The sequence below is a fragment of the Trichechus manatus genome, unplaced genomic scaffold (genome assembly GCF_000243295.1).
Source record: "Trichechus manatus latirostris isolate Lorelei unplaced genomic scaffold, TriManLat1.0 scaffold00007, whole genome shotgun sequence".
Classification (NCBI taxonomy): domain Eukaryota; kingdom Metazoa; phylum Chordata; class Mammalia; order Sirenia; family Trichechidae; genus Trichechus; species Trichechus manatus.
The window spans coordinates 19733651-19752271 of NW_004443943.1; the positions used below are offsets into that span (position 1 = coordinate 19733651).

Sequence of the window (18621 nt, forward strand, 5' to 3'; positions counted from 1 at the left end):
CTTGTAAACTCTTTCAGTTGTTTTTCTATTCTCTATTTCATTTAATTCTGCTCTAATTCTTTTTATTCCCTTTCTTCTGGTGCCTGGGCTTCTTTTCCTGCTCTCTTTCTACTTGTTCCAGTTGTAAGGTTAATGTTTTGATTATGGACCTTTCTTCTTTTTGGATGTGTGCATTTATTGCTATCAACTGACCTCGGAGCACTGCTTTTGCTGTGTCGCAAAGATTCTGGTAGGATGTTCCTGTCTTGCTGGTCTTTTTGATGCGTCTTTCCCCTACTAGAAGTCCTGAAGAGATTATAGGATGGATTTCTGGAAGTCAATACATATCTACTGCCAGAAAAATAAGTCTACATGCACGTGCAATCTGCCTATGTGTGCCCTACTACCCCCAGCCTCCCAGAACAAACTGATTAAATCATTTGTCCTTTGGGTAAAATGACATTGGAACATTCTGCTTGTCTTTTTAATTACCTGGACGAACAGAAACTGGTTATAGCTTCATCTTTTCCAACTCACTAGCTGTGTGGCCTTGGGCAAGTGACTGAACCTCTTTTAATTTCTTCACATTAAATTGGGAATAGTAAAAGTACCCCACAAGACTGTAGCAAAGATTTAGTTAGATAATATAAAGGGCTTGGCAAATAGTCAGTGCTCAATAAATAGCAATACGATTTTTATTTTGGCCTATAGCTGACATTCTTTATATGAGAGCCTTTTAGAAATGTATCATTTTAGAATAAGCTTTTTGGGGGCACTTTTATGTATTTATACGTTATATCTACATCCATGATTAAAATCTACACAGCTATTTATTTAGGACCTTTTTGTTTTCTTAGCAAAAACCTTCATGTACTAATGGAACTGTCAGAAGTCACAGAGGGAACCAGCAAAAGCTGTTGCACAGGGGAGAAGTGGTGAATACACTTCCTTCCATCTTGAGTTGTGGAAGAAGATACTGCTGCTTATCTTTATGGGCAGGTGTTGAAATAGGTCTGGAATGAGGAGTGCCTGAGTAAGGCTGGCTTTCCAGAGTGGGCATTGTGGATGGGAGGATTTGAAGTTGGGTTTGGGCAGATAGTATCAGAACTGGTGAAGAGAAAGGGGAAAAGGTCTGGGTAATGTATGCAGGAGAGGAATGTCTCAGCAGGAGGCAGCTGCCAATAGAAAACTGTCCTGTGCAATGCCCTGCTCTCCTCACCTTCCTTTACTCTTTAGAACAATGAGTTCTGGCCATGCACACTGACTGAGCTAAACTAGCCTGCCATTTCCTTCAGAGAACTGGTTTTCTATTCATTTTATTATCTTTGTAGGAGAACTTAGAACTTGTCCTAATTTCTTACGTTTCGGGTTCAGGTTCAATTTTCAAAAGGTTTATTATCCCCTCTCAATGCTGAACCTTCAGTTAGGGTATCTGGGTGGTGCAAGCAGTTTGTGATCAGCTGCTAACCCAAAGGTTAGTGGTTTGAATGTACTCAGTGGCTCTGTGGAAGACAAGGCCTGATGGACTGCTCCCATAAAGATTACAGCCAAGAAAATCCTACGGAGTACTTCTACTCTGTAACACATGGAGTCACCATTAGTGAGGGTCAACCTGATGGTGGCTAACAACAACATTACCAGGTGGGCGTGCTCAGTAATTGCAGAGACAGTCAACTAAGGAAAAATTCCAATTTTTTTTATTGTGGTAAAATATATATAACAAAACATTTGCCATTTCAACCATTTTTATATGTACAATTCAGTGAAATTAATTATATTCACCATGTTGTAGAACCATCACCACTATCCGTTAAAATTGAATTTTTTACAACTCCATAAAAAACAGTTGTATAAGGATCCAAAACACTGTGATCTAGGTACAGAGATTTGGATTGATCCAGGGATAAATTTTAAATAACCAGAGGATTAGATGAACTTCATGTCTTCTGGCAAAAGTTTATAAGTATTGTTTCTTACATTGCAGCTCTTGATAAAAGCGGGCATCAGGGAATTTGAAGTAACATTCTTGGCTGGTGTTTTAGGATTCTATTAAGGCAACTGACTATAACCCCATTATAGAACATTATATTTAATGTCAATATATAAAGAGCAAGTTTGAAGAAACTTTTTATAATTTGATATTGTTCTAATTCCCAATTGTTACCAATCACAGATTAATCAAACTCCTACCTTATGTTCAGACCTGTTAGAAAGGCCCCTTTCTAAGTAAGTCATCCTGAATTCTCTCCCATGGCTTGAGGGCTGCAGCATTGTTTTGTTTCAAAACTCCTCCAGCTTTCTCTCAGCTGTGTGCAGAGCTCTGTGACGAACTATAGGAAGTTACAAAATCTAAAAAAAAAAAAAAAAAAAAAAAAGAGTTATCTTTGAACTCAAAGACCTTAACATGGTGTGACAGTACTGGTGAATTTGGGAAAAGATTTTGTTTCTGTATATCCTCAACATTTATTGGGCCCTTTCTAAGTATGACAGGACTTCCCAAAGGGGTCCATGTCCTAATCTCTGGAAGCTGTAAATGTGTTACTTTACATGGCACAAGGGACTTTGCAGATATGATTAAGGTTAAGGACTTTGAGATAGGAGGTTATCCTGGATTATGTGATGAATTCAACCTAATCACATGGTTCCTTGAAAGCAGAGGACCTTTTCTGGCTCAGACCAGAGCCAGAGGGAGATGTGACTACAGAAGAATGGTCAGAAAGATGCACTGTTGCTGGCTTTGAAAATGGAGGAAGGGGGCTACGAGCCAAGGAGTGTGGGTAGCCTCTAGAAGCTGGGAAAGATAAGGAAATAAATCTCCCCTAGAGTCTCCAGAAAAGAACATAGTCCTGCTTTGTGAGACTCATATTGGACACTGTAAAATAATAAATTTGTGTTGCTTTAAGCTACTAAATTTGCAGACATTTGTTTCAGCAGCAATAGAAAACTAATACAAATGGGACAATAACATAAGGTAGACACTACTATTATTACTGTTTACAACAGGGAAACTGAACTATGGACGGATTAGGTTCTTGCCAAGGTCATACAGCTATGAAGTGAAGGAACCAGGAATTAAGTTGAGGACGTCTGTCTTCAGAGCTCATGCTCTTAACTATGATGCAATATACGGCCTCCACACCTTCCAGGATTTTTGGCAGGGAGGAGAATGGAGGTAAGGTTCAAGTAAAACCTCACTGAAGGAAGTGAGTTACAGAGAAGGGATAGTAAAAAGTTTGGTTGACTCAAAGGGAAGTTCAGAGCCCTGGATTAATGGAGACCAGAGAATAGTTGTCACTCAGGCTAGGTTTGCACTCTGTTACTGATAATCTTCCTCAGTCACTGCTTTGATCATGACAAACTGGTTTACTCAGCGTCCTACAAACATGTCATTAAACAGGATTCTTTTCTACACTGGTGCTTTTGTCTAAGCCACCTCACCTCTCTTTCCCGACCCTCTGATGTCCACCTCCTCCCAAGAGCTCCTCATCCCTCCTCACCCCCAGCCTACAGCGACCTGGGGGCACTTGGGTTCAAAGACTTTGGCATGAAATCACACATTACCCCCTGGGCCTCTCATATCTTTCCCATAGTGTCTTAATTTTTTTGGCGCTTGTAACTCATTTCCAAGTTGACTGGCCCCTGTGAACTTCCTGAGGGTAGGGATATAAATCCACCCAGAGCAGGTCATCAAGGCCGCCAACTTCTTGGTTCACTCCTAAAATCTGTCTTTCTACCACACACAGTTTTGCTTTTCTTGAGTGCACGTCCGTCTTTCTCTGATTCCCCATCACCTAGAGAACGTTGTTGTTAGGTGTCATAGAGTCCATTTTCGACTCATAGCGATCCCATGTCATGCAGAACTGCCCAATAGGGTTTTCTAGAGTACATTAGGCCCCATTGTTAAACGTTCTCATAGCTTTTATTACATATTATTTGGGGGTGATTATTTGATTTCCCACCTCCCTCATTACCGCGGTATTTTCAGCGCATAGCAGAGGTCCAGGCACACGAAAATACACGTTAAAGCCAAAAGGCCCGTCACTAGATGACAACTAATATTAAGTCCCGGGGGGAGGGCGGGAGGCGAGGCCGCACGGTGACCTCGACGAGTCTCAGCTCCCAGCCGCTGGCAACACCTTGACTTCTCCAAGGTGTGGGCGTCGAAACTCCCCCGCGTCCTCCAGTCCACGCCTCCTTCGCCCGCGCTCCGCGCGCCCCCGCGCCGCCGCCCCTCGCGCCCCGCCCTGCCTCCCCCAGCGCGCCACCCTATCACCGCCCCTTTCCCCGCCCCTCTGCGCTCGCGACACATCCTGCTCGCCCCCGCCGTCTACGCGGCGCCGCGCTTCGCCGGCTCCTTAACGTCCAGCCAAGATGGCGGAGAGCGCTGAGGGTCTGGGCACCATCCCGGAGCACGAGCGGATCTTGCAGGAGATCGAAAGCACTGACACTGCCTGCGTGGGGCCCACTCTCCGGTAAAGCTCTCATCCCCCCGGGACTTCGGGCCGCCCCCGCCGGCCGCTCCTCAGCAGCAGGGCGGGGCGTTCACCGCCAGCCGCGCGCCGGGCGGCCCGACAGGTGGTGTGCGCTGGGGCGCTGCTTGGGCGGCGGACCAGAGCTCGGGCCTGTGTGGGCGGCTGCACCTGTCCGCGCGGTGGCGGCGCGGACCGCCTTAGCCGCCGGAGCTGTCACTGCGCAGCCGGTGGGTGTGGCTACCGTGGCGCTTCTGACCCCAGGAGCCGCGGGTGCGCCGCCCCTCGTTCGCCGCCTGGCCCCGGCCCGGGGTCCCGAGGACTCGCCGCAGGCTTGGCCCGCTCCGCGTCCGCGACGGGGCTGAGGGTGGCTGGACAGCGGGCGTGACCGGGGCGAAGGTTACCTGCCGGTAACCGGCGTGACTGAAGTGCCTAGGCGCGCGCGGAAGAAAACCCTGGCGCCGTGGGCTGCCGCGGGCGTGGGAGAATTGAAGTTGAGCAGGAGACGCCAGCACCATTATCTCCCCGGCAAGGCCCTGAGTGGGCGAGAAGGCAGCGTGGGCTGGAGGGGAGGAGCTGAGGCTCAGCAACACGCTGGTGTAACTGTGCGCTCACCGGGAAGCTTCTGTGGAGACGGGAAAGCTTTCACTTATTCACGAACGTTTCATTGATTTTGCATCAGATTTTCCATTTATTTTGAAAAGAATCTTAATCCACCTCCTTTAAGAATACAGTACTAGGTAATCAATATTCTATGCCAGATCGAATACCTGTTGTTCTAATGGAATATTATCAAGAGAATGTACAGCTCCATTAGATTAGGTTGGGTGCTTTCTTCAAGAATAAAAACCAGTTTTTGTCTAGTGGATTCCAACTCATGGCGACTCCATGTGTTGCACAGTAGAACTACTCTATAGGGTTTTCATGGCTGTGACCTTTCAGAACCAGATCACCAGGTCTTTCTTCCCAGGCACCTCTGGTGGGTTCCAGGTGGGTTAGAACCGTCAGCCTTTCAATTAGTGCAGATTGCTTACACTAGTGCCACCCAGGGAATATAAGTTTTTATCTTTAGCAGTGATGATGATAAATGAAATTATGCTTCATTTAGTCAGGAACTTGGGGCAGATTTTGCTTTATCGTTAGTATTTTCTTCAGAATACACTTCCTAGAAATGGAGCAACATATGGTTTGTGGACCTATGGATGTACTTATATTGTAAATTCACCTTGCCCTGAGAGTCAAGAGTCCTGGGTTCTTGTTTTGCCCTAGTCTTGCCACTGATAAGGTGGGCAATCATGGGCAAAAGTAATTTAATCTCTCTGGGCCTGGGTTACTTTATTTGCAGAATAAGGAGATGGATGTTTTGATGCCCAAAAAGCTTGGGACAGTAGGGACCTTGCCTGTTTATTCACTGCTGTATCCCTAACACCAAGCTTGTGTTAGGTGTGTGATAAATTTTTGTCCTATGAAGTTCCTGCTATGGAATGATAATTAGTGCATTTCCTTAAATTTCCAAGGTAATTACTTCTTTTCATAAAACTCTTTATTTTGATAATGAAAGTAGAAATCATAGATTAAAAGGATGTTTTGTTTTTCTTACTGCATGGTGAGACTGAAACAGTATAGGATGTGATATAGTTATCAGAAAAGTCCATTTTTGAAAGTAGTATTGGTTATGAAGGAGATGCTTCATCTTGGGAAAAAAAGATAAAGTTAACTTAGACTTGGAAGAAAATTTTGAAGTAGATGGAGAGGCTCTGGGGATACAAACAGAATACAGTTGATCTTCATTATTTATGGATTCCATATTTGTGAATTTGCATACTCACTACTGTTTATTTGTAACTCCAAAATTAATACTGTGCTTTCACGGTCATGTGCAGAATGACAAAAAATTTGAGTCACCTTATACATGTTGCCAGCTGAGGTCGAACAAGGCGATGCTCTGCCTTCTTGTTTCAGCTCTCAGACTGTCAACAAGTGTCCTTTTTGCGATCTATTTAGTGCTGTGTTTTCTCACATTTTTGTGCTCTCTGCTGCTGATATTGCCGTTTAAAATGACCTCCAGGTGTAGTACTGAAGTACTGTCTAATGTTCTAAGCATAAGAAAGAAGGCTATGATGTGCCTAAAGGAGAAAATACATATGTTAAATATGTTAGATAACCTTAGTTCAATGATGAGTTATAGTGCTGTTGACCATGAGTTCAATGTTAACAAGTCAACAATATATATTAAAGTGTCTTTAACCAGAAACACATAAAACAAGGTTTTGTAGTAATATTGACTAAAATGTGACCAGAGACTCGCAGAAGCCCAACCTTGTGTTTCCCCTAGGAGCAATGGTTCAGTATACACTAGTTCAGTGTTCAGGGTGACTTTATAGAACATAACTACTGTGAATAACAAGAATCAACTGTATATGTATTCACAAGGTTATCATCCTGTTCTCTTTTGCCAGTTACCTCACCTGCTTACTTTGTTGAAACCTACTTTTTTCTTTAGCAAACTCCAGTGACTCATTCTGTGTATACACCTGTCATCTCTCATGCGGAGCCCTGGTAGCGTAGTGGTTAAGAGCTTGGCTGCTAACCAAAAGGTCAGCAGTTTGAATCTACCAAGCCGCTCCTTGGAAACCCTGTGGGGCAGTTCTCTTCTGTCCTGTGGGGTTGCTATGAGTCAGAATTAACTTGACGGCAACGGGATGGGACATCTCTAATGTGTAAGCAGACCCTTTGCATACACAGATAAAAGGCACTGCCAGTAGTCCTTCCTCTTGAACAGTGTTTAAGCTACTTCTGTTTCCCCTCCAATTTGTTTCTAGTTTCATTGAGTGAAATGTAAATATTATGTTTTTAAAAATCCTTTATTATGGAAAATTTAAATGTGTAAAAGTAAAATAGTATAATGGACCATCGTGAACCCATCACCTAGCTTCTGGCCAGTCTCATTTGATCTTTTCCCCTATCCACTCTTCCTCATCCTGGGTGATTTTGAAGCAGATCCCAGACATCAATTTGTCCTTAAGTATTTCAGTATCGATGTTATTTTTTTGTTGCTGTTTCCTAATCTTTTAGCTGGCTTTTAAACTGATGTTACTGTCATTACTATTTTTCCCAGTGGCAGTCTTTTTCAGCCTGACCTTTCACTTTTTGTCATATCTGGCTTGCTGGGGGTGTGTGCATGTATCATTGCACACACGTTAATTTTTCTTCCCTTTTTCTCATTCTTGTTTTTAAGAACTGTCTATGTTGATGTGAGAAATTCTAATTCATTGTTTGTAACTGCTATATAGTATTCTGTGTGTATATTCACCACATTATAGTTGTCATTATAGTTAAAATTGTTGTTAGGTGCCATTGAGTCGGTTCCGACTCATAGCTGCCCTATGTACAACAGAACAAAACACTGCCTGGCCATGCACCATCAATTCCCTGAGTAATGGAGAAATTTAGATCTCCTCCAGCTCCCCACTACAGCAGACAACATTGCTATGAACACCATCATATATTTTCCCCCTTGGTTGTGTATGAGAATTTTTCTGGGACGTATCCTAGGAGTTGTATGATTTTGTTCACTCTTCTTCCCCACTGCCACTACCCTAGTTCAGGAGACTTATCTTCTTTCATCTAGATTATTGTACTAGACTTCTAACTGTCCTTCCTTCCTCCATCCTTGCCCCATTTCAGTCCTTTCTCACTGTTCAGCCAGACTGATTTTTGTGTAACACTAATCTAATGATGATATGCAGTTCTTAAATAGGGGAACAAAAGTTCTCTATTGCCCTTAGTTTGAAGTATAAATTCCTTAAATGACTTTCAAAGTGTTTCATGATCTAACTTCCCTACTTTGCATTTTGCGCTCTAGTCATAATGAATTTTTTCAGTTCCCTAAGCACACTAAGTTTTTTCTCTCATCTCTAGGTTCACAGTGCTGTTTCTTCTGCCTAAAACCAATCAAACATACGAAAAATCACCTCTGGCCTGGTCCACTTTGAATCCCAGTATTAGACATTACTTTTTCTGGGAAGTCTTCCCTGATCCTCACCTAGTCTGAATCAGTTGCACCTCTTATGTGTCCCATAACAATTCATACTTCTCCTATAATAAATAGTACTTCTCACATGTGTCATAATTATCTACTTGTTTTTTTCATCTTCAAGAAATTTGGAAGGCAGGTACCTAACCAACTAACAGGAAGAGATCCATATTCACGCCCATTCCAAAGAAAGGCCATCAGATGGAATGCAGAAATTATCAAACAGTATCACGTATTAGCAAAATTTTGCAGAAGATAATTAAAAAATGGCTTTGGCCATACATCGAGAGGGATCTGCCAGAAGTTCAAGCTGGATTCAGAAGAGGATATGGAATGAGGGATATCATTGCTCATGTCAGATGGATCTGGGCCGAAAGCAGAGAATACCAGAAAGATGTTTACCTGTGTTATTGACTAGGCAAAGGCATTCGACTGTGTGGATCATAACAAATTATGGATAACATTGCAAAGAATGGGAATACCAGAACACTTAATTATGCTCATGCGGAACTTGTACATGGATCAAGAGGCAGTCGTTCGAATAGAACAAACAGGTACTGCATGGTTTAAAATGGGAAAAGATGTGTGGCAGGGTTGTATCCTTTCACCTTACTTGTTTAGTCTGCATGCTGAACAAATCTGAGAAGCTGGACTGTCTAAAGAAGAATGTGGCATCATGGTTGGAGGAAGACTCATTAACAACCTGTGATATGCAGATGACACAACCTTGGCTTGCCAAAAGTAAAGATGACTTGAAGCACTTATCAATAAAACTCAAAGACTGCAGCCTTCAGTATGGGTTATACCTCAACATAAAACAAAAATCCTCACAACTGGTCTGATAAACAACATCATAGTAAATGGCGAAGAAATTGAAGTTGTCAAGGGTTTCATTCTACTTTGATCAACAATCAACGCCCATGGAAGCAGCAGTCAAGAAATCAAACGACGTATTGCATTGAGAAGATCTACTGCAAAAGACCTCTTTAAAATGTTAAAAAGCAAAGAGGTCACTTTGACTATCCAGGTGGACTTGACCATGGTCTTTTCATTCGCCTCATATGCATGTGAAAGCTGGACAATGAAAAAGATTTAAGAAGAATTGAAACATTTGAATTGCATTGGCGAATAATATTGAGCATGTTGTGGACTGCCAAAAGAACAAACAAATCAGTTTTGGAGTCAGAATGCTCCTTAGAAGTGAGAATGGTGAGACTTTGTCTTGTTTACTTTGATACATCATCAGGAAAGACCAATCACTGGAAAAGGACATCATACTTGGTAGAGAGTCAGTGAAAACGAGGGAAACCCTCCATGAGATGGATTGCCACAACAGCTACAACAGTGGCCTCAAATATACCAACGATTGTGAAGATGGCACAGGACTGGGCATTGTTTTGTTCTGTTATACATAAGGTTGCCATGAGGCGGAGCTGACTCAATGGCAGCTAACACCAACAACCTTTAGATTGTTGGGCAGGGACAAGGTATGTCTGGCTGATTTTATCCCTTGTGTTTAGCACAAGGGTGTGCATATAGGGAGGTTCAATAAATAGTCATCTGATCCAGATGCCCTTGTTGTGGATTGAATTGTGTCCTCTAAAAAGATATGTTGAAGTCTTAAGTCCTCTGTGAATGTGACCTTGTTGGGGATATAAGATTTTTCTTTGCAAGTGGTGTCAGTTAACTAAGTGACATGCTACAGGAGTAGGATGAATCCTAATCCTATGTGACTGTTTTCTTATAAAAAAGGACAGACATGAAAACAGAGGCACACACAGGGAAAAGGCACCATGGGAAGATACACGTACAAACAAAGGAACACCAAGAATTGTTGGCAGCCACTAGAAGCTAGTAGTGAGTTCCTCTCTCAAAGCCTCAGAAGGAATTGACATGGCTGATACCCTGATTTGGACTTCTAGCCTTCAGAACTGTGAGAAAATTAATTTCTGGTCTTTAAATTCACCCACTTTGTGGTATTTTGTTATGGCAGCCCTGGGAAACTAAAACACTCCAAAGAAAACAAAGGTGAAAAGGTACACCTGCTCATTCGTGCAGCCTGCCTACGCAACACTTTGTGTCCAGCACAATGCAGAGAGGGTTGATTATATTTCTTTTTGTTTTGATGATTCTGTAGTGGTATCTCACACCATACGAACTCAGTATTATCTTCCGTTCTCTCCACATATGTTTAGTGCACATGGAAGAATATTGAAATGGTAGTGAACGTGAATCTAGATATAGCCCTATAAGAAACTTAATGTATGAAAAAAGATAAAAATATGTAAATTAAGGAACTGATACTTCTTTTCATAAAGGAAAAATTTCGTTTATGAAATTTAATCACAATTTCTTTAAAAATCAATGTATTTGGTTACAGTAGAATAGACAGTATATAAACTAAATTGATTTTAATGAATAGTTATTAAGATTAAATCATTTCCCCAGAAAATTTTTATTTAATGTAATTAATATATGACTGAGATAGTTGTGGAGTTTGTTTCTAGTGGATACAAATAATGTTTTATTTTAAAATAACTTTGTGATAAAAGTAATATGTACGCAGTGTGGAAAATCTGTAAAAACAAGAAAGTTAAAAGAACAAAATTAGAAAAAATTTCACACCCGAGAGATAAGTTACTTGTAAGATTTTGTTACATTCCTGATAACCTTTCACCTGTGCATTCTTTTATCCCCATTAGTGCATGCACACGCGTATAAAATCATTTGTGACTATCCCTGATACATCAGTTGGTGTCCTGATTTTTTTTCACTTACTATTATATTGAATATCTTGCAAATATCTTTTTAAAGATAGTTTTGATGTATTGTTTTTAATTTATTCAATAGTTCTGTTATTATTATATCTTTACCTATATAACAATTTTTTCTATTACAGGTAAAACTATGATCAATATCTCTTAGAGTAGTGAGTGAGAAGTAGATGACTCGATTCAAATTCCAGCTCTTTCACTGCTTAGTTACAGAGCTTTACTACTTCGGCGAGTTGTTTGACCTTTGTAAGCCTCAGTTTTCTCAACTGTAGAACAGGGGTAATAATAGTATCTGCCTTAATTATGTGGATTCTTAAAATGTTTCTGAATTAATTTCTATAAGAATTATTTTTACCTCTGTTATGTGTACCATTCAGTCGATTCTGACTCATAGCGACCCAGGAGGACAGAGTACAACAGCCTCATAGGGTTTCCTAGGCTGTTATCTTTACGGGAACAGATCACTAGTCTTCTCTCCCACAGAACAGCTGGTGAGTTTGAACTGCTAACCGAGTGCTTAACTATTGTGCCACCAGGGCCCCTTTTTTATGTCTAGCAAATTTCAAATATTAGAAGTTCAATTTTCTTGTTTTCTGGGAGTTTTGTGAATATTTCATTTATATGAATGGTTATTTACTGCAATAAGCCAATCAGAACAGTATTCCTTCAACTTAAGAGACTTTACAATCTAATATATCCATATCCTATGATGATAAGAAATCATTTCACACATACAATGAGAGGTAAAAGCCTTTCTGGATTACAGATACATACTCACACAGATACTTGGTAAGCCTTGTAGTTTTGTGTCTGTAACTTTACCTACAGGTAAAGAGTTATAAGAGTCACAGAGATACAAAAACTCACTGGTACAGATAGCAAAGGCCTGTTCTCAGTGGGCGTGATATTCTTAATTGATTTGAGTTCAAAACAGACTAATAAACAAAAAGACTTTTCACCCAAGAGATAGCTATCATCCATCTATGTTGTTGTTGTTGTTAGGTGCCGTTGGGTCAGTTCCGACTTACAGCGACCCTATAGGACAGAGTAGAACTGCCCCATAGGGCTTCCAAGGAGCGGCTGGTGGATTTGAACTGCCGACCTTTTGGTTAGCAGCCGAGTTCTTAACCACTACACCACTAGGGCTCCATTCCATCTATAGGGATCACCAAATAAATGTTCTACCACCATTAACATAAACTCACTATCCTCCCTCCTCCTGCCCCTGGTTACCATTAATGATCTTTTATTTCTATATATTTGCTTACCTTATATAAGGGAGATCATACAGTATTTGTACTTTTGCAACTGATTTATTTTGCTCAGCATAATGTTTTCAGTGAAGGAACTGAAAATTTTTACCAACTTCTGCAGTCTGAAATTGATCAAACATGCAGTCAAGATGCATTCATAATTACTGGTGATTGGAATGTGAAAGTTAGAAACACAGAAGAAGGATCAGTAGTTGGGGAATAGGGCATTGCTGATAGAAACAACACTAAAGATCACATGATAGAATTTTGCAAGACCAACAACCTATTTATTGGAAATAGCTTTTTTCAACAACATAAACAGCAACTATACACGTGGACCTGGCAAGATGGAATACACAGGAATCAAATCGACTACATCTGTGGAAAGAGACCATAGAAAAAGCTCCATATCATCAGTTAGAACAAGGCCAAAGGCTGACTGCAAAACAGACCATTAATTGCTTATATTGCAAGTTCAGGTTGAAGCTGAAGAACAAGTCCGTGAGAGCCAAAGTACTACCTTGAGTGTATCCCACCTGAATTTAGAGACCATCTCAAGAACATATTTGACACATTAAACACTAATGACCGAAGACAGACAAATTGTGGGATGACATCAAATGTGAAGAAAGCAAAAGGTCATTTAAAAGACAAGAAAGAAAGAAAAGACCAAAACGGATGTCAGAAGAATGCTGAAGCTTGCTCTTGAACATAGAGTAGCTAAAGTGAATGGAAGAAATAATGAAGTAAAAGAGCTGACAGAAGATTTCAAAGGGTGGTTTGAGAAGACAAAGGAAAGTATTATAATGAAATGTACAGAGACCTGGAGTTAGAAAACCAAAAGGGAAGAACATGCTTGGCATTTCTCAAGCTTAAAGAATGGAAGAAAAAATTCAAGCCTCGAGTTGCAATACTGAAGGATTCTGTGGGCAAAATATTGATTGATGCAGGAAGCATCAAAAGAAGATGGAAGGAATACACAGAGTCACTGTACCAAAAAGAATTAGTTGTTATCAGCCATTTCAGGAGGTAGCGTATGATGAAGAACCGATGGTACTGAAAGAAGTGCAGGCTGCACTGAAGGTATTGGTGAAACACAAGCCTCCAGGAATTGTCAGAATATCATTTGAGATGCTTCAACAAACAGATGCATCATTGGAAGCACTTGTCTATGCCAAGAAATTTGAAAGACAGCTACCTGGCCAGCCAGCTGGAAGAGATTCATATTTGTGCCCATTCCAAAGAAAGGCGATCCAATATAATACGGAAATTATTGAACAATATCATTAATATCACACACAAGTAAAATTTTGCTGAAGATAATTTAGAAACAGTTGCAGTGGTACATCGAAAGGGAACTGCCAGAAATTAAGCCAGATTCAGAAGAGGACATGGAAGGAGGGATATCATTGCTGATATCAGATGGATCTTGGTGAGAGCGGAGAATACCAAAAAGATGTTTACCTGTGTTGTGTTGACTATGCAAAGGCATTTGACTCTGTGGATCATGACAGGTTGTGGATAACATTGCAAAGAATGGGAATTCCAGAACACTTAATTGTGCTTGTACAGAACCTGTACATAGACCAAGAGGCAGTCGTTTGAACAGGACAAGAGGATACCGCGTGGTTTAAAATCAGGAAAGGTGTGTGTCAGGGTTGTATCCTTTCACTGAAAAAAACCCAAACCTGTTGCTGTTTGACTCATAGCGACCCTATAAGACAGAGTAGAACTTCCCCGTAGGGTTTCCAAGGAATGGCAGGTGGATTCAAACTGCTGACCTTTTGGTTATCCGCTTGACCTCTTAACCACTGCATTACCAGGGCTCCGTGCTTTCACTATACTTACTCAATCTGTATGCTGAGCAGATAATCTGATAAGCCAGACTATATGAAGAAGAACGCAGCATCAGGATTGGAGGAAGACTGATTAACAATCTGTGATAAGCAGATGACACAACCTTGCTTGCTGAAAGTGAAGATGACTTGAAGCATTTACTGATGAAGATCAAAGACCACAGCCTTCAGTATGAATTATACCTCAACATAAAGACAACAAAAATCCTTACAACTGAACCAATAAGAAATATAATGATAAGTGGAGAAAATACTGAAGTTGTCATGGCTTTCCTATTACTTGGATCTACAATCAATGCCCATGGAAGCAGCAGTCAAAAAAATCAAACGTATTGCATTGGGCAAATCTACTGCAAAAGATTTCTTTAAAGTTTAATAAGCAAAGATGTCACCTTGAAGACTAAGGTGCACCTCACCCTAGCCATGGTATTTTCAGTTGCCTCATACACATGTGAAAGCTGGACAGTGAATAAGGAAGACCCAAGAAGGATTGATGCCTTTGAATTATGGCGTTGGTGAAGAATATTGAATATACTGTGGGCTGCCAGAAGAACTAACAAATCTGTCTTGGAAGAAGTACAGCCAGAATGCTCCTTTGTATTGAGGATGGCAAGACTTTGTCTCATGAACTATGAACACGTTATCAGGAGGGGGACCAGTCCCTGGAGGAGGACGTCATGCTTGGTAAAGCAGACAGCAAAAAAGAGGAAGACCCTCAACAAGATGGATTTACACGGTGGCTGCAACAGTAGGCCCAAACATAGCAACAGTCATGAGGATGGGGCAGGACCAGGCATTGTTTCTTTCTGTTTTACATAGAGTCGCTATGAGTCAGAAATGACTCGATGGCACTTAACAACTTTTCAAGGTTCATCCGTGTTTCAGCATTCATCAGAACTTTATTTCTCTTTACAGATGTGTAATAGTCCATTGTATGGATGTACCACATTTTGTTTATCCATTCATCAGTTGTTGGACATTTCAGTTGTTTCTACCTTTTGGCTGTTATGAAAAGTGCTACAGTGAACTTAGGTGTACAACTTTGTGTTCCTGCCTTCACTTCTTCTGGGTATATACTTAGAATTGGAATTGCTGGATCATAGGGTAATTCTGTGTTCTGGGTCATAGGGTTTTTGAGGAACTGCCAAACAGTTTTCCAAAGTGGCTGTAACATTTTACATTCCCACCAGCAGTGGATGAGGGTTCCGGTTTCTCCACAGTCTCGCCAACCCTTGTTCTTTCCGGTGTCTTTGATCTTTGCCATTCTAATGGGGTAAGGCGATAACTCATTATGGTTTTGATTTGCATTTCCCTAATGGCTAATGGGGAGCCCTGGTGACACAGCGGTTAAGTGCTTGGCTGCTAGCCAAAAGATCAGCAGTTGGAATCCACCAGCCGCTCTTTGGAAACCCTATGGGGCAGTTTTACTCTGTCCTATAGAGTTGTTATGAGTCGGAATTGACTCGACAGCCATGGGTTTGGTTTCGGAATGTCCAATGATGTTGAGCATTTTTTTATGTGCTTGTTGGCCATTTGAATATCCTCCTTTGAGGTAGGACGGATAGTTTCATCTCTTAAGCTACTAGGCAAAAATCATATTAGATCTGCTCCAAAACAAAAAAACCAAACCCGTTGCTATTGAGTCGATTCTGACTCATAGCGACCCCATAGGACAGAGTAGAACTGCCCCATGGGGTTTCCAAGAAGTGGCTGGTGAGTTTGAACTGCCGACCTTTTGGTTAGCAGCCAAGCTCTTAATCACTGCACCACCAGGGCTCTGTTCTGCTCTAGACAGTTTGATATTTTTGTTTGATTTTCTAAAGTCTTCTCGGGGAGCGATCCACATCTGCATTCATTAACCTACTTATTTTTTATGCTTTTTGAATTAGTGTTTATTTTAGCAGTTCAGTTTATTATTCTGAAGGACATTTAAAAATTACATGTATTGGGCATTTCATTTTCTCATTTTTTGCGTTTTACCAAGTAGAGCAAAAGTCAACAGGAAGAGACAGCTCCTTGGTCAAGAGTGTAAAAACAGGAAGGAGGAAGTCTCTTGCAAATCTGTGTTAACTGATTATCAGTACAGGTTTCACCATAGAGGATGTCTATTAACTATCATCAGTGTGCTATTTTGTTATTCAGAATTACAGTGAGTGTTAATGTCAGTACTGCAGAATGTTAACGCTAGTTATAGGAAGTAATGTTAACTAACACACTGTACTAGGTTCTTAACTATACATAGAAACAGGATAGTATTAGAACTGACGACAGAAATTGCACATAGAGGAAAACAAGGCAAGTGAAATGCAACATCTATAATATAGGGAAAATCATCCTTTATTTTTTGCCTTTGCTTGATCTTGAGACTTTGACAGTTCATATTATCTTTGTTTAAGATATGACTATACCTTCTTTTAAAATTAGTATATGTCTGCTCTGTCATTTAAAAATTGTTTGATGGAATGTCTTCAGTTGAATTAGAGGAAGCACCTGGGGATTATTTTAGAAAGCATTTTAAGAGTTCATGTTGCAAACAAATGAAGTATTCCATGGGAAAATTTGCAGAAGGTGAATATTTTGTAAACAAGAAATTTTTTTCAATATTCTCTGATGAAAGATACTGGATTCTGTGTTTATAATTTTTCTTTTTTTACTCCTAGAGTTGCCAGAAGCTCAGTTGCTTTACAACTACAGGGTAACTACTTTATTTGGGTACCCAATAGCAGTATTTTAGGATATTTACCTTATCCTGAGTTCTTTAGTTACCAGTGTAATGTTGTGTATTATTTTGGAAAAAATAAAATATTGTATAAAAGCTAAGTGGTACTACATTATTCTTATTTTTGTTATTCTGGAGACCTGCTTGATATACTGTTTTTCTCAAAAGTCTATTAGCTTCATCTGTGCCTTGAGACCCCTGAGGTGATCAATTTCTCCATCATTCTATGGTGATACTTCCCAGTATTTTTTTATGTCCATGACACACCACAAAATTATGTTGAAGGCTGAGACGATCATTATTGTTGTATGCATGTAGCCTCTTCAGTTGGGAAGATGTGCTCTAACACATGGATCATTGAGGGGGTTGTAAACCCATTAAAATTGTTTAAGTGTGTATATGTCCTAAAAGACCAGTGGTCATCAAGGCAATTCTGACTCATGGCAACCTCATATATGTCAGAATAGAATTGTGCTCCATAGGGTTTTCAGTGTCTGATATTCAGAAGTAGATTGCTAGGCCTTTCTTCTGAGCTGCCTCTGAGTGGACTTGAACATCCAACCTTTTAGTTAGCGGCCGATGTGTTAACCATTTGCACCATCCAGGGACTTCATGTGTGTCTTATTTATTTAGTCAAGGATTTATTTATTTATTTATTTCAGTTATAGGTAATCAAAACAAACTTGCGTTAGCTTAAGGAAAAATGAAAAAAAAAAAGAAAAAGTAGGTTACTGGGGTATCTCATGAAATCCTAGGGCAGCCAAACTTTTCGAAAGATTGGAACAAAGAAGTAGAACGTAGAAGACCTTGAGAAACCCAGAAAGTTTCTTACCATTTCTCCTTGATTATTCTGTCTACTTGATTCTTTTCTCTCTGAAGTCTGGCTTTCTCCTCTTTTCTGCACTTGGTGAACGATGGCCACCCACAGCTTTCGTGTATCTGTCAGCGTATTGAGTACTTAGCTGGCTGTCTCTGAATTCCATTTTGAAAGTCCTGAAAGAGTGTACCTGATTGAGCCAGCTTGGATAAGTTGTACTTCCCTGGTGCAGTGTACTATGATTGGAAGAGACTGTGCTGCCCCTTTAACCTTGTGAATGGGCAGCAATTCTCAGATAAAATATATATTACAGTGATGTTTGTGTACTTTTCTGGGAAGATGATCCATAACTTTTATCAAAATCACAGAGGAGGGTCTTGCCACCCCAGGCCACTGCTTAAATAAAGATTAAGAATCACTGCTATAAGAGTTACATCACAATAGAATTCCTATGACTTACAACACATATGCTTCATATCAGCAAAACCATTTAATTGTCTTTTCCACAATATCATGTTCTTTCCTGTCTGTCTTTACCCATGATTGAATACCCTCCTCCTTATTTCTCCACCTATTCAAATATTACCTATGATTGAATTCCCATCTTAGGTCCTATTTGTATCTTATAACACTACATTCTATGTGTGTGTGTGCATATATTTGTATATATGTATATACAGTGAAACATGTGCGAGCTGGAACTCGACGGGACTGCCTT

At 40.5% G+C, this 18621-nt stretch overlaps 1 protein-coding gene across 5 annotated transcripts in view; it reads left to right on the top strand.

Annotated features, from left to right (window-relative positions):
- Window positions 1-4273: 4273 nt before the first annotated feature.
- EXOC6 (exocyst complex component 6) overlaps window positions 4274-18621 on the top strand; it is a 214921-nt gene continuing 200573 nt past the window's right edge. For 3 of the 5 annotated variants that reach the window (XM_023740056.1, XM_023740060.1, XM_023740069.1), the window contains exon 1: window positions 4306-4451. In XM_023740056.1, coding sequence (XP_023595824.1) covers window positions 4351-4451 — 101 coding nt within the window. In that variant the 5' untranslated portion in view covers window positions 4306-4350. Of the gene's footprint in view, window positions 4452-18621 lie in introns of all 5 variants that reach the window. The other 2 variants (XM_004369936.2, XM_012557833.2) reach the window with 1 other exon arrangement.